Source organism: Vigna unguiculata, chromosome 2 (genome assembly GCF_037176805.1).
Source record: "Vigna unguiculata cultivar grain cowpea cultivar isolate G323 ecotype 2 chromosome 2, ASM3717680v1, whole genome shotgun sequence".
Lineage (NCBI taxonomy): Eukaryota > Viridiplantae > Streptophyta > Magnoliopsida > Fabales > Fabaceae > Vigna > Vigna unguiculata.
The window spans coordinates 31928853-31952523 of record NC_140793.1 but is presented as its reverse complement, the minus strand read 5'-3'; the positions used below and the strand labels follow the sequence as shown (position 1 = coordinate 31952523).

Below are 23671 nucleotides of genomic sequence, written 5' to 3'. Positions count from 1 at the left end.
ATTCTTTATTTGTTGAGTCACTCAGAAGAAAAGATTTAGGAAGAAGATATTTAAAGAGATTATTATTTTTAGTTTGATAAAAAAATTAGAAAGCATAAAGTGATAGGAATGAGTGGATTCTACAGCAATGATTTGGAAGGGAATTGGAGTTTTTTTTTTTTTTTTTTTTTTAAACTATAACATAGGATGATATTTATATAAAAATTATAAAAATCATGTGTATATTATTTCATCATATTCTTAAATAAAAAATGTATTGATTTAAATTTAAACCTAGTTCTATGAGTACACTAATTTTTTCATAATATTTGTACTTCTTTTCTTCTACTTTTCTATGTAACTAAACCAGTGAAAAATTAATTATTCAATATCCGTCCTTGTTTTTATTAGTCCATCCATTATTTATATATATATATATATATATATATATATATATATATATATATATATATAAATTTCATATAATTAACAACCTTTTTTATATCTTATGCTTTTTTATTTTCAATTTTATTTTCGATTTAGTCGAACATTAATGACTAATTTTTAAAGGTGTTAAAATTTAGTTAAGAAACTTACATATTTAAATAGATGATTTTGTATACGAGAATCGAATCTTCAAACTAGGTTAAAGACAGAAGATTATCATTAAACAGTAACACTCCATTGTCTTCGAAATACCAGATAGAGCCCAGAGACTTTTTTTTTTTTTTTCTTATTTTCTGATCTCTTCGCTCTCTTTTTGCATGGACTATTATAATTTTTCATATAGACCAAAATTTTTTAACTGGGTCCAGGTAAACCGAAACCTATAAACTTATGAGCATCAACTTGCATAAAGGAATTAACAAACGGTTCAATGAAGAAAGGCAAGATGTTTGTGACCACTGCAGCACAGTGTGAATCGCTATTGCGAAAATTTTCATCTTTGCAATCCTTTCCCGAAACCAGAAAGCTGCACGCACTCATGCTCACCCTTGGTCTATTCTCCTCCTCCGACCTTTGCTCTAAGCTTGCCACAACATACGCGCAATGCCACCACGCATCCTATGCATTCTACCTGTTTAATAAATTGCCTCAACCGAGTTTGTTCTCCTGGAATGCTATGATGAGGATGTATGTCCAAATTGGGCGCCCCCTTGACGCCCTCAACTTATTTGTTGAAATGCTTGACTCGGGTCAGACCTTGCCTGACAAATTCACTTACCCGGTTGTTATCAAGGCTTGTGGCGACTTGTCTTTGATTGATGTGGGCGTTGGAGTTCATGGGCAGGCCTGTAAGTTTGGTTTCGATTCTGACACATTCGTCCAGAACACTTTGTTGGCAATGTATATGAATGCTGGGGAGAAAGAAACAGCCCAGCTGGTTTTTGACTTGATGCAGGAACGGACTGTGATTTCTTGGAATACCATGATAAATGGGTACATTCGGAATAACTGTGCTGAGGATGCACTGAGGGTTTATGATAGAATGATGGATGAGGGTGTGGAGCCTGATTGTGTAACCGTGGTTTCAGTATTGCCTGCTTGTGGGCTTTTGAAAAATGTGGAGGTTGGGAGGAAGGTTCACCGGTTGGTTCAGGAAAGAGGATTTTGGGGAAATATTGTAGTTAGGAATGCGTTGCTGGACATGTATGTTAAGTGTGCTAAGATGAAAGAAGCACGCGTGTTAGCGAATCAGATGGATGAGAAAGATGTAGTAACATGGACAACTTTGATTAATGGATACATTCTGAATGGGGATGCCAGAAGTGCTTTAATGCTTTGTCGCATGATGCAGTGTGAAGGAGTGAAACCTAATTCTGTAAGTATAGCTTCTTTACTATCAGCATGTGGCAGTTTGGTTTATTTGAAACATGGCAAGTGCCTCCATGCATGGGCAATAAGGCAAAAGCTCGAGTCTGAGGTCATTGTGGAAACTGCCTTGATTGATATGTATGCCAAATGTAATCACGGCAACCTCAGTTATAAAGTGTTTATGGGAACCTCTAAGAAGAGAACGGCCCCATGGAATGCTCTTCTATCTGGGTTCATACAAAATAAGCTTGCAGGAGAAGCAATAAAACTCTTCAAGCAAATGTTAGTGAAAGGTGTACAACCTGACAATGCAACCTGTAATAGTCTTCTTCCTGCATATGCTATTCTTGCCGATCTCCTACAGGCAATGAACATTCATTGTTACCTTATAAAATCTGGATTTCTTTACAGACTTGAAGTAGCAAGTATTCTAGTCGATATATACTCAAAGTGTGGAAGTTTAGGATATGCTCACCAGATTTTTAATATAATTCCTCTAAAGGACAAGGATATTATTATATGGAGTTCAATAATTGCTGCATATGGAAAGCATGGGCATGGCAAAATGGCGGTGAAACTTTTCAATCAGATGGTACAATCTGGAGTAAAACCAAATCAAGTCACCGTCACCTGTGTTCTGCAGGCTTGCAGCCATGCCGGTTTGGTTGACGAGGGTTTTTCTTTGTTCAAATTTATCCTCAAGCAACAGCAAATTATTCCCCATGTTGATCATTATACTTGCATTATCGATCTTCTTGGACGTGCTGGTAGACTGAACGATGCATATAGCCTTATTAGATCAATGCCTATAATCCCTAACCATGCTGTATGGGGTGCACTACTTGGAGCTTGCGTGATTCATGAGAATGTTGAACTTGGAGAGGTAGCTGCTAGGTGGACTTTTGAGCTCGAGCCTGAAAACACCGGTAATTATGTTTTGTTGGCAAAACTTTATGCTTCTGTAGGAAGATGGAAAGATGCAGAGAAGGTTAGAGATATCATGGCAAATGAGGTGGGACTAAGAAAACTACCTGCTCACAGTTTAGTCGAGGTTAGAGATATGTGAAACGAACGTGGTCATTTGGACTACAATGCACAACCAATAAAACTCTGTTCCAAATGATAGTCGTCATTATTGGCGTAGTTATGAAGAGCCTACAAAACGTGAAAGGTTCCTCTATAGAGGTGGAAATACCTACTTCTTGTCATTATCCTAATTATGATGGACAGAAATGTCTTTGCTTCCATAATGTCTCAGCACGCAGAGTTCAACAAAGAGATTTTGGCCAATTTCCTTGATGCATGTCTGTTGAGGGCACAATGGCCCCTACCAAAAAGTGCAGAATTTCTAGGGATTTCAGACACATTCATCATCACCTAAAAACTAACAAGCTTCCCAGTTGCCATGTTTGTGGTATAACAGAGACAGTTTTGAGTTATTCATAATTTTGTCTTTTGCAATGGCTGTCTGGTTGTTGTGGATCCCTTAGACTGGCCACTACAACTCATTCTCTCATTTTCTTGGTAAGTAATTTAATGGTTATAAATTAAATTATATCTTCTGTTCTTGAAGTTTTGTTCTTTGCAGCAAGATGGCAAGGATGACACTGACTGGGGAAAGAGGCAGTGGATCTTGGTCGGTGGTGCCACCTATTCTTATATTTTATGCAACCGCTTGTTGGCTATGTTGATCATGATCAACATAATGACTTTGCTTGCTTCCGATGCATCTGTGCATTTTGTTTAATGGCTCTGTCTCTATGAAGACTTAGATACTGCCGTCAATATGTAACTCGTAAGTTCAACGTTGGTCAACTCGACCATGTTTTAGTTATTTCATTATTAAGTAATCTGATTAACTTAAGTGACTGCTTATATCTTTAGCTTGTGCTGATATGTATACGTATGATATTCAGAGCCTTTTTAAACTTTCATTAGTTTATCATTAATGAAAAATATTGGCAACCTACTATTAATATTTTGTTAATTCACGGAATTAAATTATTTATCAACAGTTTTTTGTTAGTTAACAAAAATATTAAAATCATGCATTACTAGTATGCTTATATGTTTATTATAGTTTGTCCTCTTTTATCCGTGGAGCCTCAACAACTTGCATACAAATAATACAGACTGCCTCAACTCATGTTGTATGACCATTTCATGTCATAGATAGCTGATTAGTTTTCTCTGACAAATTTAACTGTTCATACCATACCTCCATTCTATCTTTTTTCAGATTTGATTCTTATTGTTTTTAGTTCTATATTTTGGCTGTATCTTGTTTTTCTTACTAGGATATCAATCCCACAATCTCAGATATTTGTTTCCAATAATATACAGTTCTTATTTCTAAATTTATCCAATTAGTATATATATATATATATATATATATATATATATATATATATATATATATATATATGAGATTTATAATTATTTTTCCAAGTTCACAAATATACATCATCGTCCATTCATAAATTTTGAATGGTTAAAAATGCTGCTAGCAAGGCTTACCTGCTAATTAATTTTAACTAGTCGTTATTTTGAGGTGATAAAGAGATCATCGGTGTAGCAGAGATACTTAACAAACTATGTCTCTAACTTCAATCCTCTCATGTTGCAGGTGTTATTTTGCTAAACTATGGCAGGTAAAAGAAGCTAGGTTCTAACCCAAAACTGTGTTCCATCTTAAATAATTGGGGCCATTATCAAACTATTCTGAAAAGAAAAGGTGGAGCTGAAAAACATTCATCTAACAATTCTGTAGTAGTAACACATATCTTTGATATAGGTCTTGTCTCTTTCCCTTGTTTATTTTGAAGACTATCAAATCACAAAGCCCAACCAAAGGTTGGTGCAGAGAGTTTATTTATCTCAGTGTTCCACATGTAGACTGTTCTACTGAGCAAGGGTTATATAACAATGATACAAAAGAGGGAAAATGTTACAGGCTTAATAAGTTAACAAAAGTAGCTTTTAGTTTTATAAATTAGTGAAATAATCTTATTTATCAAATATTTTAGTTTGATCAATCAAGTTTATCAGCCAATGAAAAATGTTAAAATTATTCTATTTTGTGTGTAAACTCAAGTTTATAAAAGTGACTTTAAGATTGTACAAAATATATTTATTTTTTAGTTTTCATCGAAAAACATTACTATTCTGTTTGGTTAAAAAAAGGAAGTAAAGGCTTAAGAGAATTGAACAAATGGAAAACACTTGATGTAGAATTTAGTACGAAAGTTAATGCATATACTTGCTTTTTCCACTATTTCTTAATAACGAATAATTTTAAATATGGCTTTAACTATAATGGTTATAATTAGTAATTTTACCTGCATGATTATTGGTAAAAGTTTTGCAATACTAGTTTTTTCCGCTATTAGTTAATTAAGAGTAATTCTAGATGCCTTTAATTATAAAACTTAAACATATTAATAATTTCACTGTATAAAATATTAAAGACAATTTTGATCCGATGAATACATTTTAAATAAAATTTATTTCTTATAATTATTCTTTGCTCTATATTTATTTTTACACTCAATAAATTGGATGACCCCGCCTCTTCAAATTTATTTTTTACTAATTCAAAATCAATTTCAAATTTACATTTTCAATATATAAATTTCAATTATAAAAAATTAATGAAAATTAAATATTTATATATAATCATTTTAAGTATCATAAACAATTTATATCATAAAACAATTTTTAACTAATTTCTTCATAAAAAGTACCAACATTTAGAGAGAAAAGATAAAAAAAATATTTACATAAAAAGACAAGAAAAAAAAAATCTAAAATCAATCACAGCCAATTGAAAAATAACATTCTAAAATAATTTCCACAAAAAATCTATTTTAATTCAAATTCACAGTTTTTTTTTTACTTTAAAATACACATAATTTCGTTTTTATTTTAATGTAAATACAAATAGTGATATACTTACATTAATATATTTCTCGTCAAAATCCGTTCTTCTTTTCCGAAGTATATGCCCATTTGCATTTATAATATTTTGAACATTACTCTGGTAATTAAATAAACATACAAAGTAGGGACTTGAATAATATTTTTTGACCAATAATATTATTTTAAAATTTGAGAATTTACATTGTCACCTGATGACAAAATGATCCATGAGCTGAGCTAAAAAAAATTGGAAACAAAAATGTTGACCTTCAAAATAATCCAGGTACAGTTAGCTTGTTACGCACGTCGGTATATTTTTATCGCGATTAATTAAAACTTACGACATGTCTTGCATAAGAAAGCACAAATATTAAACTAACACATTATATCTAAATTTCAAGTAAATGAAATACAAGAACAAAAGTAACATTACTCATTCTAAAGAGAACGACTCTGCCACATTTTACAGGTCCAAAAGTGCATCACTCCACAACACGAAAACTATATGGCTGCTTGGCAAAAAGAAGAATTAGCCTGAAGTCTTTAATCAGCAAATTACTTGGTGACTCGGTAAGCCTGCAAAGCAAAATCAAGTTTAGTGTGTGTATGTATAACACCCAAATGATTGTATGAAGTATTTTAAATTTAAAACAAGGCTCACCTTGACCCTCTTCAGTAGCTCTTTGGCATTGCTGTCCTTCTTGAAGTGTTCCCTTACAGGCTGTGCATAGTCCAAAAAAAAATCATTGAGTTTATGCCACAAACTAGAAAAGAAGAACAAAATGGAAAAGAAAAAAACCTTGAGTTCTATAAATTATATGCTATAGCGATAGTCTGGCGTTGTACAAGCTCACAATCAATAGAGAGAACATGCTATCGGCACCATTAGGATATAATATACAGAGCCAGCCTAAACATGAGGGTAGCAGCTCTGGAGTCTAATTATCAGTTTCTCTCCAATGTTGAATAAAATTAATAGAAAGAAGAATATACCTAGGCTAATAATTGAAGCATATGTAAGAATCCATTTAAGCCCAAAGTAAAAACTTTGTATACATAAATGGAGAAAGCTGAATTAAACAGATGTTATAGTCTTGATTTACTTGGAGAAGCTGATGGATTAAACAGTGAGAATTATTTTAACCACCACATTGGTATTTGCAGATTGACACCTTGTTAAATTTTCAAAACCATAAAATTATTAATATACTAACCAATATGAAAATAGGATTATGAAATTAAATAGACTTTCACTATATATGTACCAAACCCTTCTAAAGCACTGTTCCAAAGCATTGTAAGAATACTACAACCTAGAATACAAAACGGAAATTGGGATTTTAGAACTAGAAAATTGAAAATACAACACATTAACATTAACATAATAAAAAATCATCACCTCCAGAATTTTATTCAATGACTTCGACAATGCTGGCTTGAGGTCAGCAGGATGTAGCTCTCCATTTTCATAGTCTGCAATAAGCTCTTCGTAGCTTTTGAATGTCCTAGATTGGATGGAAGTATGAACACAAATCAACCAAACCATTGTGCAGAAGAAAAGATAAAAATAATTATAAAACTAACTAAAAAGTAAACAAAATGATCCAAGAAACTGCTACTTTAAAGACATGTTAAGCTCAAGCAGATGAAATAGCATAACTTACTTATTCCCACCATTATCTGCACTACGCTCCACTGTGAACTCATTAAACCAGGGTAAGATAAGGTATTTAATGTACTCCAGGCATGGGTTTCCTTCCACAACCTTTGGCGGGCAATACGCCTTTTTTATTTTCACATTCACTTCAGCCTATATCCAAATATAAAATTAAAAAGACACAATAAGTTTAATTTTAAAAGTAAAGGGAAAATACAAATTAAAGGAAACATCGAAAAAACATATTTATCATTAAGGAAAATAGTTAAATCTTGTCATAAAAAGCAGAACGATATATTTCTTCATACTAAATTTTATTCCCTTTTTATATTTTCACAATTTTTTTCAATATGAAAAAATCATTAGCCATCCTATATGAGCAGAACAAAATGCAACTAGATACGAAAATTGATAGGCCTTTGTACCAAAGAAACATATTTGATGGCACAGTTAGTATCTTACCTCCTCGTCTTCCATGTAAACAGAAGATGATGGGTCACTTTTTGACATCTTTTCCTGCCCTTGCTGCAGACCAGGTAACATGTCTGCAAATCACCGGTAAAACACAGTTAGCCAGAGACACAACTTAAACATACACTATTAAAAAGGAAGTTCGATGAATACGGTGTGACAAGATAATGGGCTTGTTCTTCCTCTTAATGTCATCACAATATTCTCTAGCAAGTACGTTCACTTTCCGCTGATCCATTCCCAGTTGGCAGATGTCAGCCTATTTGCAAAAAGAAACATCTATGCATTATTCGCTATTATTTTTTAAGCAACTTGACAACTAGTTTCAGAGGCTAGGACATAAGTAACAACATAATATCTGAATATGCAAAGATTAGAAACCCAATAACAGCACAGTTGAGTTTCAGAGAAGAGATCATCGATATTTGGTAGAAATAATTAACACACTAACACGATTTCCATTTCTAATGCTAACATTGTAAGAATGACAAATCTATTTTTCCAACGAGTTCTCTACAGTTAACTAACATCCATTGTGAGCTTATAAGGTAATGTAGAATACTGATAACAAATATGATGCACAAATATAATACACGTACCGGATACGTATAACACGTATCAAATCTTATTATTTTGAAAGTAATAAAATACAATACGTGATATATACATATTGAAAAATGTATAAAATTTTTAAAATCATGATAAATATATGATTGCTATTGTGTGAATACAAATTAAAATTAAATGTAATAAACTTTGTCAATATAAATTATAAACTATTTCATCATAAAAATATTATCGCATTATAAATTAGATACTTCATTAATAAATACATGAACTAATCGATGCAAGCACAAACCCACCTTGAGGAAAAATATGTCCGCACACTGCATGCATGGATAGAATATCTGAGCAGCAGTCAATTCGTCCTGTTCACTTCGTCCCATTATTTGGCTACACCTATAATTCACAAAATTAAAAGACAGAACATCATTTCCAGTCCAAAGCCACCATTTACAAGAATAAACAGAAAGGCATTTTAAAAAGTGAAAGGAACCTGATAATCCTTTTTAGATTGTTCTTCTGAGCTATATCCAACACAAGAGGCCAGTACTCATCAGCTCTGGCGTTAATCTCCTTCGAAGACCACAGAAACTCAACTTTCCCTCCCTCGACATCCATCCCAACAGCTTTCCAAATCTCAATCAAATAACGACCAACCGTCTCAATTTTCTTCAAATCCCCTCCCATCTTATTGTTGAGCTTCGCAAACCAATCAGCAATCCATATTTTGACACGGCAACCGGCAGATGTGAGCTTATTCACACTGATTGCTTTCATGACACCCTAAAATAATAACATACAATAACAAAAAGAAACAACAATTACGCAAGCCACACCACACTACACCTCATTCAAAAAATTCCAAAGCCTTCACCTTAGAACTCAAGTAATCAACTACTCACAATCAATAAACTCTTTTTTAATATATATTTTTGTTTCCATTCTGTAAAAGTATATAATAGAAATATTAAAAAATATACGAGAATATATATTCACGGACCTGAGCAATGTGCATGCGTCCGGAGGGTTCGAAGCCATCGTAGCAAACGGGTTCGGGCTTTTTGGTGAGGAGGTTAAGGAGTTCGTCTTCCTGAATGCATTCTTCTCCGACGCTCCTCACAATCTTAAACTTCTCTTCGGGAGTCAATCTGCGACCAAAATTAAAAAAAAAAAAAGTGAAATCCGAACCCTAAGACAGAAATGGAGAGAGAGTAAAAGCGGGGAAGAAACTTACTGAGGTGTGGAATTGGAGGATTGAGGGGTCTGAGAATCTGAGACGGACAAGGATTCGAGGGCTTCAGAGGGTGGTTGTTCCATCTCTGCAAGTCAACGCCACAAATGGAGTTTCGATTCGAAAGAGATGAATACTATGCGGCCGCTCTCCGAAGGAAGAAGACTCAACGAATATGGTGGGTGGGTGCTATCTATACACTCGTTTCTTTAATTTTATTTCTTTTTTGACATATCATTATTTTTACTGCTAGTATGATCTGCACGATTTTAATATTCCAATTAATTTTTTTTTAATTGTCTTAAAACTGAGTTAAAAATTTTGTTTCAACTCTAAATTTACCAAATAAATTTATTTTGAAAATTGCATTCAAAAAATAAATATTCGTAATAATGATTACAAACGGACCTTTAAACATATGTTTTTTTAATTAGTCAAAATTGACATTTTTTATTCATTTTATTAAACTTTAATAAAGTGACACTTTTTGTTTTTAAAATTTTTCTTTAAATTTTTTCTTATACAATTTTCCGAATATTTGATATTAGAACTTTTCTCACCAATATTTTTCTCAGATTAAACCTTTTTATCTTGACACGCCAAACAAATTTATCTTTCTTTAAATAAATTATATTTTTAGCCAATTTCAAATTAAGTTCAACTGTTAAACATATTTTTATTTTCATAAATTTTCATAAATGCTTTAAAGAGTTTTATATATTGAACTAACTCAAGTTGGTGTAAGCAGTAAAACACTCATGTGATTTAAGATATTAGAATTGTGATTTTCATTTCTATGAAGAGAGTAACACCATCTTCAAGATAGTACTTTTTAATATACAGTTCATTAGAGAAAAATTAGAAAAAATACGATAATGAAATCGTTTTTCAATGGTTATATAGTTGGACACCAACCAAATTGATCTGTTTGCTATTAAATTCAACATTTTTTACATTTTTTAAACTGTCATTGTCATTATTATATAAGTTATACAAATAATCTTTTTAATTTATATTAAAAATAAATTTGAATAAAATAAAGAAATATTAGTTCAATAGGAACCTTTATGAAAAAGTTCATATTATAAGATTATAAGTTAGTTCATATATGATAGACTAGTTTTTCCAGGGAAGTCATAAACTCTTATAAATTTCAAGATAATATACTAATTTATTGAATTAGATAATATTTGATAAGTTTGATTTACAAACTGGATGATAAATGTAAAATTACATAAAAACATACAAAAGTATAAACTTTATTATATTAAATTTTGTATTTTATAAAAAAAAAATATTTGTATGTAATTATAATTTTGTTTTTTTCTAAATAATTCAATTTTTAATGTTTTTATTTAGTTTTTAAATTTACATATTTTTTATTTGAATAAATAAAAAAACATTAAGTTAACTACTAGCTAATCAAAAATAGTTTATATGATATATATTACAAATTTTAATATCAAAGTACTAGAAAATAACTTCAAACACAAATCCTAGTAATTAGAATATTAAATTTATCGACTGGTAACTTTGTCCCGACGTTTTAAGTTTGGCTGAGAATATTATTTTGAACAAAAATATTTCAATTCTTAAAATAAAAACCAAATCTTTTTAAAGTTGTTTTTTTTTTCTAATTTCAATTTTGCATTACCCCTTTTTATTTGCATCTTCCATTCCTACTCTAAATAACAACGATTTAAAATTGTGTCAAAAGAGTTTTAAAAAACTAAACAAAACCAACTACTTGCTTCTTGAGAGCTAACTAATAGAAACTGTATTTGACAGATTGCTTTTAATGTGAGGTTCACTTGTTCAGTAAACGGGCCCATTATACTGTTGATGAAAGCCATAACAAACATCACACTACCTCAATAATCCATCCAAGATCACACCGGTATGTTCATGAGGTAGTACAGGAAAGCCCACGAAGATCAAGGAATCAAACAGAGCCTTGATCCACAACAAGCATTCAGAAACAGAGTAAGAGCCTTTCTATGCGCTTTACAGTTCAGATAAAAACTGATGAACCTTAGCACAAAATTTTGGAATTCTAAAGAATGATGTATCAGTGTGTATCTTACTCCAAAGCTACCAAAAGTGTGCAACAAACTACACAAGTGAGATACTCTAAAAGTGAAGCAAGGAGCCATAAGAACAGGAGCTGATACCTAGTGTTTCCATTGAATGTTTGATTTCGCCACAATTGCCATCAGCATCAGATAGGAAACACTATTGCGTTTCTGGATTCATCACAAATCGGTCAAGTCTGTCTCCTTAGATCACAGCTTCTACTTCTTGTTTCCTAGTTCATCAGGTTTCACAGAAACAAAATGAGATGTAACCAAGAGTCAATCGAGTTAGGGTCACAGGAACTAAGGCAAGGGTTAGGGCTAAGTTAGTCATGCCTGATCAACATGAACTTAAGGTCATGATCCATGCCCAGAAGCCTAGAACTAGAAAATTGATTGAGAAATGAAACCTGATAAGGGTTCTTGTATTTATACAATCCAGATTGGAGTTAGATCCTATTTAGTCTGGTGAAACAGTTACATCTCCGTAACAGATTCGGTTAACTGCTAGTAGAATTTCAGATTGAGGGATATCAAGTTATTGAAGTGGTGAAGAAATCATTAAAAGTTCAAAAGCTAATTAATTTAAGAGAAGTACATTCATACTCGAAAATGAGGCTTACTATCAAGAAGTAAACAACTACGTGTCGAACCCCTTTTAGCAAATTTCAATAGGCACACCAAAATTAACAATATATTACATAAAGGAAGAAAACGGTCTGACAAATCAGTAGAAGAGTTAAGACAAAAGCTTACATGGTATGAAAAATATTTAAAATGGTCTCTGCGGGGCTTTCTTCCCAAAAATCGCCTCCCAAACAGAGGGTGAAAATGGTGTTTTCTTGTCCAAAAACTGCCTAACAGCTTTCTCATCAAAAGCAAAGCCCTTTTCAGTTAATGTTTTGATAGCATCCTTAGCTTCTTCAACCCCTTTTTCCTTGCAGAAACCATCCACCAGGCCTACAAAAGTTGTCACATTTGGTGAGTGGCCCGCTTCTAACATCTCCACACAAAATTCAAAAGCATCCTGTAATCTTCTACACTTGTAGAGTCCTTGTATAAGGACTGTGTAACTGAAAGCATTGGGAGAAATGCCACTACTCTGCATCTTCCTGAAAATCCTTTTCGCATCATCAGCCCTGTCGGCCTTTGTGTATCCCTCCACTACTGCTGTGTATATGACAATCTCTGGAATAGTTCCCTTCTCCCGCATCAAACCAAAAAGTTTCAAGGCTTCTTGAACCAGACCATCTTTACATAGACCATCGAGCATAGCCACAGCATTAGGGATAAGGCCAGTCTCCTTCATCTTCTTGAATATCTCATCAGCATCTTGTGGCACAGGCTCTTGAGCATTTGGATTGGAATCTGACCACTTTGCTTCTTCAGATTGCTTGCTTGCAGCAGCCTCTGACTGATTAACTGCTTTATCATCAAAAGCAAGCTTGAATTTGTCAAGGAAATTGTCTCCTGATTGCCCCAAATCCTTATTTGTTTCTGCCACATTCATGCCCTGAAATGCAAGATCAATTTTGGAAGATTTATTTGAGTTGTCCAAAGCACCAGGCGCACCATGGCTGTCATCAAATCTTGGAGGAAAGGAACCTCTACCAGATTCTCGGAAACGTGGAGGAGGCTGATTAATTGGCTTCCTACCTCTCAAAGGCCTACTTGGAATTGAATCTGACAACCTCTGTTCAACATTATATGCCTCATGGATTCGCTTGCCACCATTGTCTTCAAAACTTGAGTCCGACTGTTGACGAAGAAAATCATCACGTTCCCCAGTAGAATGTTTGCTTCTGCCACTGAAATCATCGGAAAAGCTAAAATGGCGCACAATCTCAACCCATGGTGGCAGATGTTGTTTGGAACGTGAAAGAGAAACTAGTTTTTCAATCCGGGAGGAGGATAAGAGTTTATGAATCCCCCTTACAGATGCTGCCATATGAACCTGTTCATGAATTGCAGCAATCATATAGTTAACAACATCACCAAATTAAAGAATAAACATAGAAAAAAGGATAGGCATGCTGATGGATACCGAGATGATCAAATTTAAAACAAATTAACACATCAATCAGTTGGTAATGGAAAAAGGAATGAAGTGATATTATCATTATAAAGTATCCGTAATTTACCATCTGTCTTGTATTCACTATTCAGCCCCCTTCAACTAGTATTAAGTGAAAGCAACTCCCAAAATCTACAAGCCACCTAAATTGAACGAAGAATAGAATTAAATCATCCGACAGAGGCAATTATCAAACCAGGAAATGATAAAAAAAAAAAAAAAAACGAAACCAATGTCAATGCTAAAAATGAAACAAAAAGTATAGAGTAATATTGCAAAGCGTAGAAAAATGTAAATTTTCACTTTCGTTAGTGCAAATACACAAATAGTGCAAGTAAGCATTCATAACCGAAAACAATGACGATAAAATCAGAGTAAGAAACTCCGAAGGAGTATAATATGTACCGAATCGCGCCATAATTTAGCCCTGAAGAAGTGTATTGGTGAGCGGTGAGTGATTGTGAAGAAAATGAGAGGTGGAATATGGAACTCTGCATATTGCATACCCTAACACCACGAGAAAGAAGACAGCGTCGATGGACTGCTGGGCCTGGGCTTTTCTCCAGCCCGTAACCTCCCTTCAAATTTAACATTTTTTTTAATAAAACCAAAGTTTTAAAATTCATTTTTTTTCACTCTTATAATTTAGTTTTATTACATTGATAAAAGTAATAATTTACTTTTATTTTATCATAAACATGAATAACTCTTTTAGGAATATGTTTCATTCTTTTAAACTATTTTATGAAACAGTTTTTAAAGAATAAGATTTAGGAAATAGAATGAGACGCAACAACAGTTAAAAAAAATAGAAGATAAAAACTAAAACAACTCAAATATGTACTTATTTTAGTTTTATTTTAGTTTTAAGTTTTAAAAATATATTTATGTTCAAAAAATATTTTTTTCAAATGGACTAGTTTAAATGTAAAATTCTCACGTGTAAAATTGCAAATTACGGTTATACTAGAAAAAAAACATATAGGAGAGAACTTATAATGAGAAAACAATTATTTTCTCATTATATTAATATTTTAATATGTTTCAAATCGAGTTGTTGATTTATAATTATATTATCAAAGAAAAATATATTTTAATCTATTTTTTTATTATTTTTAATTTATTGTTTTAATTATTATTAAATTATTTTTTTATATTATTTTTAGTGATGTGATAATAATTTAATAGTGATAAAGTCGTGAGTTAAAATATAAAAAAAAAAAGAAAAAAGGTGGGTTATAATAGAAGTGGGCAAATGCTGAAGATATTATTTTCATTGCTGGGTTATATTTAAAGTATGACTGTCAATAGATAATAGATTCGTAGTAATCTCATTCTGGAATGTTTGGATTTTTGCGATGCACAGAGACACATTCAAGAAACTGCCACCTGTATAAAAAAGTGCGTGACGTGTCTGAAAAACAAGACACGTACCTCAAAATACTGGCCACCTTGTTCTATATAGCGCCACCTTTGCTAACTGTGTAATCAATCATAGTTTCCATCCAAGTTCCCTCACAATGTTAAGAATGGAGCCTGAAAGAAAAGCTTGGATCTTGATCTTCTTCCTTACCATTTCCCTGTGTGGGGTGAAAGCATCAAGTGAAGGTCACCATGGCGAGCCTCAAGAGGGTCCTGTGGTGAAAAAGGATCAGAGGAGGACATTACTTGCCACTGAGTTCGGACAGATAACCGCCCTTGACATCAAGGAAGAACCAGACAAACTTCCCTACCATCTTCAGTTCATCACATTGGAGCCAAACTCGCTATTTCTTCCTGTGCTTCTACATGCAGATATGGTATTTTATGTTCATACAGGTAATTGTCTACATTCTATTCACATCGTATGCAAGGTTTTCTTCCATTGTTGTACTCGTTATGACTTTTGCGCGATATGTAATGTTATGGAAAAGTGTGAACTAGTGTGAATTCGTGATGCGATTCTTGATATTTCAGAAAATTAGAACAGATATGGTATGGCCGCCGACACCTTTTTAAAAACCTTGGCCATACTATGCTCATGACCAAACGAGTGTTTACTTTCCGATTACAACTTGCATAATACATTAATTATCAATCTTGTTCATAGTGGAACATGCATAATATTGTGGTATACACAAATTAATGTCAACATTCTCATCGCACTGTGGCTTCAGGGAGTGGAAAGCTGACTTGGGCACATGATGATGATACTGGCACGATCCCTTTACGCGAAGGAGATCTCTGCAATCTCGTTGAAGGATCTGTTTTCTATATACAGAGCGACTTAGAGGCTGAGAGAAGGAAACTGAGGATCTATGCAATGTTAACCAATACAGAAGACAATACTTTTGTAAGTGCTACACATGTATTCTTTTTCATTGAACTTACACAGAAAGTTAAGTTTTGTTTGCTGTTATTCGTGTTAATTGTTAACCACGAATGCAGAATCCATCGATCGGTGCTTACTCAAGAATCGACCAACTGGTCAAGGGCTTTGATAAGAGAATCATGCAAGCAGCTTTGAAGGTATTGCTTTAGCCACACACTGTGCAACCGTTGAAATACATAACGTAATAAATCTGTCTTTTATAGGGATTGTTGTGTACTAACGACAAAACTACAAATTATGAATTTTGAAGGTACCAGATGATTTGATAGAAGAAATCGTCAACAAGAAAAATACCCCAGCTATAGTGCATGCGGATTCAAAGAAGACGAATATTGTCAAGACACTGGAGGCTTCGTTTCTTAAAAATTTTGTAGGTGTTGGGTCCAACTCCAACAAACTCGAAAAATACAACATCCTTAATCATGACCCTGACTTCAAAAATCGTTATGGTAGTAGCGTAGCAGTGTCCAAAAGGCAACTAAAGTCATTGAAGCGGACGAACATTGGATTTCTGATGGTGCATTTGAACGAGGTTCGTGATTATAATATTAACTAGGACCAAACTATTTAAACACGTTCGGTTCTTAACAGGTTTTGGAACGAACAGTTTTTACAAACCGATCGAACTGGTTTTTATAATTGTGCATGCTTATGTTATGAAGTTGTATGAAAATTAATTTCCAAACTATAAAATTGAAGGGATCAATATTGGGGCCTCATTGGAACCCGAAGGCAGCAGAGTTGGCAGTGGCAGTAGAAGGGAAAGGCATGGTCCGAGTGGTAAATGGAAGCAGCACTGAAGATGAGACAGAAAGCCAAAACATGAGGTTTAAGGTTAACGCGGGTGATGCTTTTGTGGTGCCTAGGTTTCATTCAATGGCTCAGATGGCATTCAACGATGAACCGTTTGTTTTTCTGGGCTTCAGCACTTCAGCAAAGGACAACCATCCTCAATTTTTGGCGGGAAAAGGATCTGTGCTTGACAATCTGGACAAGCATATACTGGCTACCTCTTTGGGTGTAAGTGACAGAACCGCTGAGGAACTTCAGCGTTCTCCAAGAGATGCCATCATTTTCGGGTGCAGCTCCTGCGCAGAGGAAGAGGAGAATACAATGGAGGAGGAAGAAAGGGAGAGGAAGAGAGAGGAGGAGGAGAGAAAGAGAGAAGAAGAGGAAGAAGACAGGAAGCAAGAGAGAGAGAGGGAGAGAGAGGAAGAGGAAGCCAAAAGACAGCAAGAAGAGAGGGAAAAGAAGCGTGAGGAGGAGGAAGAGAGAGAGCATGAAGAAGGTGGTGGGAGAGGGAAAGAAAGGGAAAGGAAAGAAGAGAGGGAGAGGGAGGAAGAAGAAGCTAGAAGGCAACAGGAGAAGAGGGAAAAGAAAAGAGAGAAAGAAAAAGGAGAAGAAACAGAAGACAAGAGAGAGCAAGAAAAGGAGCAAGATCAAGATAAAAGGGAAGGGGAAGCGGAAGCAGCAGCACAGAAGGAGCAAGAACAAGCTAGAAGAGAGCAAGAAAAGAGAGAGAAGAAGCGACAGGAGGAAGGACAAAGGGAAGGAAAAGAAGAAGAAGATCCGACATGGTGGGAGAGACCGAGGAGAGAGAAGGGGAAGAGATCATCATCAGAAGAAGAAGTAGCAGAAGAGGAGCAAGAACAAGCCAAGAGACAACAAGAAGAGAGGGAGAAAAGAAGAGAGCAAGAGGGTGATGCTGATCCCTTTGAAGGAAGGAGAGCTTTGAAAGTCAGGAACGTTTGATTTCGTCTTAAGTATTTGGCTCTAGCTCGTCCTATGTATTACAATAATAAGAGCTTTTTTTGTTTTTGTCTTTGTTGCCTTTAGATCCGTTTGTGTTTTATGCCTGGTTGTTAAGGTTGAAGACCAATGTTTCATGAAGCATGCTGATGATGATATGAATAAGCTTAGCTACTTCAGACATGAGCATGGATTTATAAAATTACCCATCCTAACAACTTTTACGTATTAAAATATGTTATTCATATAATTTTAGAACAAAACCTATCATAGTTAATTTAGACAAGATGATATTAATGCTAACTACCGTGTGGAATCTTTATTTTGAGTTTTATCTATATTTAATTTTAACAATGTTATAACTATTTCTTATACATAAATATTTGAAAGATTTTTTTTGTTTTTTAAATAGAGTTTCAAAATCTTGAGCAAGTTTGCGTTAGACTTTCAAGTTATATTTGGATCAATGGAAACAGAATAGATAAATAAAAAGAAAATTGAAAGTAGTAAACTGAAATAGTGAAATATAATTTCTATTTATCATAAATAAAACAAAAGTTCAATATATTCCTCTTATGTAAGTGACAGTGACAGAAAGATAAATGCAAAGAGATATTTCTATTAGGTATTATCCTCATTTTACACACATTTCATTCTGTCAAAAAGGAAATACAAAATTAAAGATAAATAATGAATGAGATTGAATAACTTTCATTGGTTTCCATTTTGCCAATTTTAAACATTGGAACACAATACTACTACATTTCATTCTCCTCCACCAAGCATAGCCAAGGAACAACAGTTGCATGCGCCCAACGAGCACTCAATAAACCAAAAGAAAAGTACCATACTTTGCACACTGCTCAAGCTCAATTTACTAAATTCTGTGCATAGGTTTTCTCGTTCAGTTCATAATATTTAATTGACAATTTCATGGATTGACCAAGAAAAATATAAAGAAAGCCGTTTAGTTGTCTTTTCCAAATTCTTACTGTATACAAAGAAAGGAAGTAAACCCGAAACGACCCTTTTGTAGTAACAAGATTTACTAGGGTAGCAGGGAAACTCAAGTTTGAGAATGCAAAATAGGAGTTCATTGAGTTTGAAAAGTGAATGGCCATGTAGAACAAAAATGAGACTACGTGAAGATGGCCAAAAACTCACTCGCTAAGTGAGCCAGATATGTATGAGACAACAACAGTAATGTCATCAAGTTTGCCACCATAATAACGGAAGCCAGCCTCCTGAGCAGCAGTAGAAAATGGTGTCGGCCTGCTCGGGTCCAGCGCTCTCTGACGAGCCAGTGCTGCTATCTTCTGAGCAGTTACTTGGGGCTCTAGTCCAGCCCTAATTGCATGTACAACAACTGCAGTGATCTCACTATTGTACAGATTGTCAAATAAGCCATCTGTTCCAGCAATGACTACATCTCCTGAAGCAACGGGTATGGTAAAAACCTGAATACATTATAGCAAAAAAATATGCTGAAATTCTTTTACTTTCATAAAGTCACATAATTAAGAGAAGAACATTAAACTTCATCTACCGTTAGGCATCTTAAGGAATAATACTAGCACCACATTGAAGGGAGAAACGAAAAAATGGTCTATTAGACAATATATTTGCTTGGTATAGGTGGATGTGGAAAAAATAAAATCAGAGCTGCAAAAAACATGAAATGCAGATCATCTTACAATCGACCACTGGAGGGAAAATGTGAAAAGGATGACAACTGGGTGCACTTTATTCTCATTTTTCACCCCTTCTACCAAGTACTGTTTAACAAAAATCAAAATCTCTCAATTTTCACACCTCTCCATAATTTCCACCTTTCCTACCAGCATGCCCAAGTTTCCCCACGAAATATTTGCACAAAAATAACTACACAAATAAGCCTTTATTATCCCTGCTGAACGTGAACGCAAAGCCAAATAAAACAAAATCCCATTAACAATGTTGATGAGTGTACTTTACCTCCGCAGAGCTGGGTAGATCACCTCCATAGCCACTCTCCAACTGATATGTGAAATTGAAGTCATGTTGTTGGACAGGGGACTGGAAAATGGTGCATCCATCTCTAACCACAATAAATCCACTGTCGCCCAAATTAATAGCATGTAGTCCCTGGACCAAGAAACCAACAACCAAGAATGAAAATAAATCAGTTTGTTACATTTTCCTTTTATACCAGCTCAAAAATGTAGTCCACCAAATTTACTAGTAACAATAACTTTACTCGCTGCGAATGAGGTAGCTTCAGTCCATCAAGTGGCAGCTAAAACACCAATCGGACATTATATAAAAGAACTTGAGACTTAAGAGCTGTTTATAGAATATTTAAGAAAAAGTATCAGCGCACATGATCATATCTATGCTATTATTGCAGAGCAGAACGCACCAAATAATAAAGAAAAAGCTGGTTAGAAGTCCCAGCATGCTTTTAAGTCCATAAGCTGAAGCAACTTATCTTTTGACTTTAAAATAGCTTGGTGGGAGACATGTTCAATAGGAAAGTTATTGTAATCTTCAACCCAATTTGATACTGTACACAATATTACTTCAAATGGCACGCATTTCTATACAGGATAACTGTTGGCATAATGCATTATACCAGACAACAATTTCCAATATACCGGGGACAGGTAAAATTGTAGAAAACTTTAATGTTGATGCATTAGAGAACAAAAGAAAAACACCTAATATTCAGTAGGCATAAAACATGGATGATGTTTAAGTTCACTCACAAGTGGACAAGACTATTCTTCTTTACAAAGTTCAGAATGAGAAAATGGAATACCTTATCAGTAAGGGCAACAATACAAGCTGTTGATGAACCCTTAGCCTTTGTATTTGAATGAGCCTTCTCTAACACCCTTGTTGGATTAAAAGAACCTTGGGGCTCCTCTTGAATTGCTCTCACTGAATTGGATATAAGTTCCCGGGAAAACAGTCCTGAATTAACACCAACGTCAGCCCAGCCACCCACACCATCAGCAACACCAATTGCATGTTCATCTGCGCAAATAAAATGAGCATCCTCTCCTCCTGTCTCCTCCTTATCTGGATGCGGTAGATAACATGATCCTGACAACATCTTCAAGGTCTTGCCACCAACAGTAGTTCTGAAATTAATAATCCCCAATACTCTAGATAAGTATCAGCTGTCAGAAATATAGATAATTTTGTAAGTATAATCTTCTACTAACAACCTATTAGCAAAATTTGACTCATGCCAAGCTTCATTCATGGAAGTGAATTTGATATCACATTATGTTATTTAAAAGCAATTCATGCAGAAACAGAATTCAGAATAAAAAGAACATGATCACGTACTCGTCAGGTGAAAAAGAGGAATTTGCAAGCTGTTCATCGGGAGGGCTGCCATCAAAAGAGACAGCACGAGCAGCCCCAGCTGAGGGGCAGGCAGAAGAAGAGGTAGAGAAATTCTTGAGCCATGATCCATGAAGCAAACTGAAATCCCGGATCCTCCAATTACCATCAAAAGTAGAACTACCAAAACTCAAAGAACCAAACGAAGGTTGTGGTCTCCTTAGATTCCCGCTACCCCTTAGGCAGCCTTTAAGATTTTTGTCTTTGAAGGACACAACAGCAGGCTTTGTGAAGTCTTGCACACTAGCACAACCTGAGATTAAACCATTAACATAAACATCTCCCAGCACAGCATTGCAATGGGAAGCAGTAGCCATTGATTTTGGGATAAGCGTGTGGCTTGAAGAGCAATGAATTGAACCGGGCAAAAAGAAAGTTGAATACAGTGAACAAAGAGACAACCCTGAACTTCTATACAAGAATGCCGGTACCCCTTGTTGCCGAGTCAATGCTTCCCGAATGCGACAGTAAATGGTAGCATTCGGCCTTGAGAAAATGCCAGGCATCATCTTAATCCCTTGTACCAAACGACTTTAATTCAGTTTCCCCCTTGAAGAAGAACGTGGATCCTAGCCTGTGATTTGAATTAAAAAATAGCATTCCTTTTTCAGCCTCCCACTAAACCTTACTATGGAGGAAATGAATCGCACCCAGATTCTGAAACATTGAAATTTGAACAAATATTATTCAAAGCTTCCAACTTCACGGAATGAAGCACGCCACCAGATTGTAAAGAATAGGTACTAAATAATCGGACCAGAAGAGAATACACGAAGTGAAGGGTTCAGCAATAACGAGAGAGCAAAATCAAATTGATTGAGACAAAAGGAAAAATACATGAGAATTGTAAAGAATAAGTTTGAAGAATTAAATTGATTCTTACAGGTTACGAAATCGCGCTTTTGTCTTCCGTTGTGGGTGTCTTACTTGTGCCCAGCTCCACAAAAACCTAAAAAGTGTGGGGACACAGTTTTAAGTTTAACGCTATCAAATTCCACTCCCTCTTTTTTTTTTTTTTTTTTTCTATTTCCTTGAGAACAAAGAAAAATAATTACTTTTTTTTTTCTTTTACGGGTTTAAGGTTCACTCGCATTCTAATATTGGAAAATGCTTTCGAAATTTCACTTAAGTCTCATTAAACTGACATTAACATTAAATAATGGGGTACTGATCAAAATATAAAAAGGTCAACTTCTATCTTTGAAGACAACGTACAACCCCTTTAAATTCTTTGGATTTGAAAGACTAGTAAAAGAAATAAAAGAATAAAAAATGAAATAATTTTAATTAAGACAAAGTGAAAGAAAATGATTAAAAAAATTGTAGTTGATTAAATTGTTGTGATAAAATATATATTGAATTAATTAAATAATAAAATAGAATATTAAAACGTTCTTAATTAAAATTTAATGAAAATAAATATGAATAAAGATGAAAAGATAACTAATTATGAAGTAATTATTTTATGAAATAAACAACAGTATTAAAATTATTTTAAAACTAAAATTTAATTTGTTTAAATAACTAATTACAAATGATGTCTAATTTTTTTTTGGCACACCAATTTTAAAAATTAAAATAATTTACTATTTAATTGATTGAATTTAAAGTTTTTCATAAATTAATTATCAGATATTAAAATAATTGACTTCACAGAATATAAAATATAAAATGTAAAACTTAAAATTATTTTATTTATTATCATAATATTTTATATAATTATTTATTAAATTGTAATAAAAATAAATATTTTATTACATTTTATTTAAACCTAATCGCTAATGAATTATGTATCTCATTTAACTTATTGTGTTTCTCGTTTATAGATTAATATCACAACCTTATGGGTGACTTTCTTTGTAACTTATCATTATCATTGATGTTTTTCATGATTTAATGTCTCATTTTTCAAACTTTCTATTCCTTACTTTCCTTCTCAAGTTTGTGGCCGGAAACAAAGACTTTTCTAATGTTCTTGAGAATCTAACTCATTGGTTAAAATAAATTGTTATAAAACAAATATATTTTTGTTAGTTGCAACTCATAAATGTGGCATAATATCAATTATTTAGTCGTCATGTATCTTCATTTCCAAGTAAATTCCTTAAACATATCTATTACAAGTTCTCTTAAGCGCTTTTTAGTGTGTCCCAAATACCAATATAGAAAGACACAAAGGAAGAGGTGAACAGCATACGTTAGTTGTGGTTGTGGAGGCTAAGACACGTAAAAAGGAAAAAAGAAAACGACAAATCAATGATAATGAAACAAAGGTTCGCCGTTGAAGCTGGGAAAACGCCGTACTTTTTTGTCAATGAATGCAGCTCAGTGACTTTGACCAAAAGTAGAACTTAAAAGCCACCACCTCACATTCACACTT

At 33.8% G+C, this 23671-nt stretch overlaps 5 protein-coding genes across 6 annotated transcripts; 2 read left to right on the top strand and 3 right to left on the bottom strand.

Moving 5' to 3' along the window:
* The first annotated feature begins 637 nt into the window (after positions 1-637).
* On the top strand, positions 638-4669 carry LOC114172997 (Tetratricopeptide repeat (TPR)-like superfamily protein). 2 transcript variants are annotated; one of them, XM_028057178.2, is made up of 3 exons: positions 638-3318; positions 3383-3589; positions 4421-4669. In XM_028057178.2, the coding sequence occupies exon 1, from the start codon at positions 857-859 to the stop codon at positions 2858-2860; it is 2004 nt and encodes a 667-aa protein (XP_027912979.2). In that variant the 5' UTR covers positions 638-856; the 3' UTR covers positions 2861-3318; positions 3383-3589; positions 4421-4669. The 2 variants fall into 2 exon arrangements, with proteins under 2 accessions (XP_027912979.2, XP_027912980.2); XM_028057179.2 differs by having other exon boundaries at positions 3368-3589.
* A 1392-nt stretch (positions 4670-6061) lies between these two features.
* LOC114173982 (Tyrosyl-tRNA synthetase, class Ib, bacterial/mitochondrial) lies at positions 6062-9838 on the bottom strand. The gene is made up of 10 exons (XM_028058697.2): positions 9639-9838; positions 9405-9552; positions 8898-9187; positions 8704-8800; positions 7994-8099; positions 7832-7914; positions 7377-7522; positions 7112-7217; positions 6374-6433; positions 6062-6288 (listed from the first exon to the last, which is right to left on the bottom strand). The coding sequence occupies exons 1-10, from the start codon at positions 9719-9721 to the stop codon at positions 6268-6270; spliced, it is 1140 nt and encodes a 379-aa protein (XP_027914498.1). The 5' UTR covers positions 9722-9838; the 3' UTR covers positions 6062-6267.
* Positions 9839-11401: 1563 nt separating this feature from the next.
* Positions 11402-14344, bottom strand: LOC114173981 (uncharacterized). Its single transcript, XM_028058696.2, has 4 exons — positions 14187-14344; positions 13849-13924; positions 12464-13661; positions 11402-11940 (listed from the first exon to the last, which is right to left on the bottom strand). Exons 2-3 carry the CDS (start codon positions 13849-13851, stop codon positions 12480-12482), a joined length of 1185 nt encoding a protein of 394 aa, XP_027914497.2. The 5' UTR covers positions 13852-13924; positions 14187-14344; the 3' UTR covers positions 11402-11940; positions 12464-12479.
* Positions 14345-15265: 921 nt separating this feature from the next.
* Positions 15266-18084, top strand: LOC114173980 (vicilin-like seed storage protein At4g36700). Its single transcript, XM_028058693.2, has 5 exons — positions 15266-15599; positions 15938-16113; positions 16209-16289; positions 16403-16684; positions 16852-18084. The coding sequence occupies exons 1-5, from the start codon at positions 15302-15304 to the stop codon at positions 17902-17904; spliced, it is 1890 nt and encodes a 629-aa protein (XP_027914494.2). The 5' UTR covers positions 15266-15301; the 3' UTR covers positions 17905-18084.
* Positions 18085-18839: 755 nt separating this feature from the next.
* LOC114174284 (putative protein phosphatase 2C 80) lies at positions 18840-22329 on the bottom strand. The gene is made up of 5 exons (XM_028059099.2): positions 22175-22329; positions 21235-21948; positions 20699-21023; positions 19876-20025; positions 18840-19358 (listed from the first exon to the last, which is right to left on the bottom strand). The coding sequence occupies exons 2-5, from the start codon at positions 21798-21800 to the stop codon at positions 19062-19064; spliced, it is 1338 nt and encodes a 445-aa protein (XP_027914900.1). The 5' UTR covers positions 21801-21948; positions 22175-22329; the 3' UTR covers positions 18840-19061.
* Positions 22330-23671: the final 1342 nt, after the last annotated feature.

Bases quoted from the DNA above. Each gene is read 5' to 3' on its own strand.
- LOC114174284 (XM_028059099.2), bottom strand. From the start codon at position 21,800: ATGATGCCTGGCATTTTCTCAAGGCCGAATGCTACCATTTACTGTCGC. The intron at 20,026-20,698 runs GTATTCCATTTT...TTCTTGGTCCAG, and splicing joins TTGTTGCCCTTACTGATAAG to GGACTACATGCTATTAATTT. The intron at 19,359-19,875 runs GTAAAGTACACT...TAATGTATTCAG, and splicing joins ATCTACCCAGCTCTGCGGAG to GTTTTTACCATACCCGTTGC.
- LOC114172997 (XM_028057178.2), top strand. From the start codon at position 857: ATGAAGAAAGGCAAGATGTTTGTGACCACTGCAGCACAGTGTGAATCG.
- LOC114173982 (XM_028058697.2), bottom strand. From the start codon at position 9,721: ATGGAACAACCACCCTCTGAAGCCCTCGAATCCTTGTCCGTCTCAGAT. The intron at 9,553-9,638 runs GTAAGTTTCTTC...TTTTGGTCGCAG, and splicing joins TCCTCCAATTCCACACCTCA to ATTGACTCCCGAAGAGAAGT. The intron at 8,801-8,897 runs GTTCCTTTCACT...TGTGAATTATAG, and splicing joins AATCTAAAAAGGATTATCAG to GTGTAGCCAAATAATGGGAC.
- LOC114173980 (XM_028058693.2), top strand. From the start codon at position 15,302: ATGTTAAGAATGGAGCCTGAAAGAAAAGCTTGGATCTTGATCTTCTTC. The intron at 15,600-15,937 runs GTAATTGTCTAC...CTGTGGCTTCAG, and splicing joins GGTATTTTATGTTCATACAG to GGAGTGGAAAGCTGACTTGG. The intron at 16,290-16,402 runs GTATTGCTTTAG...TGAATTTTGAAG, and splicing joins TCATGCAAGCAGCTTTGAAG to GTACCAGATGATTTGATAGA.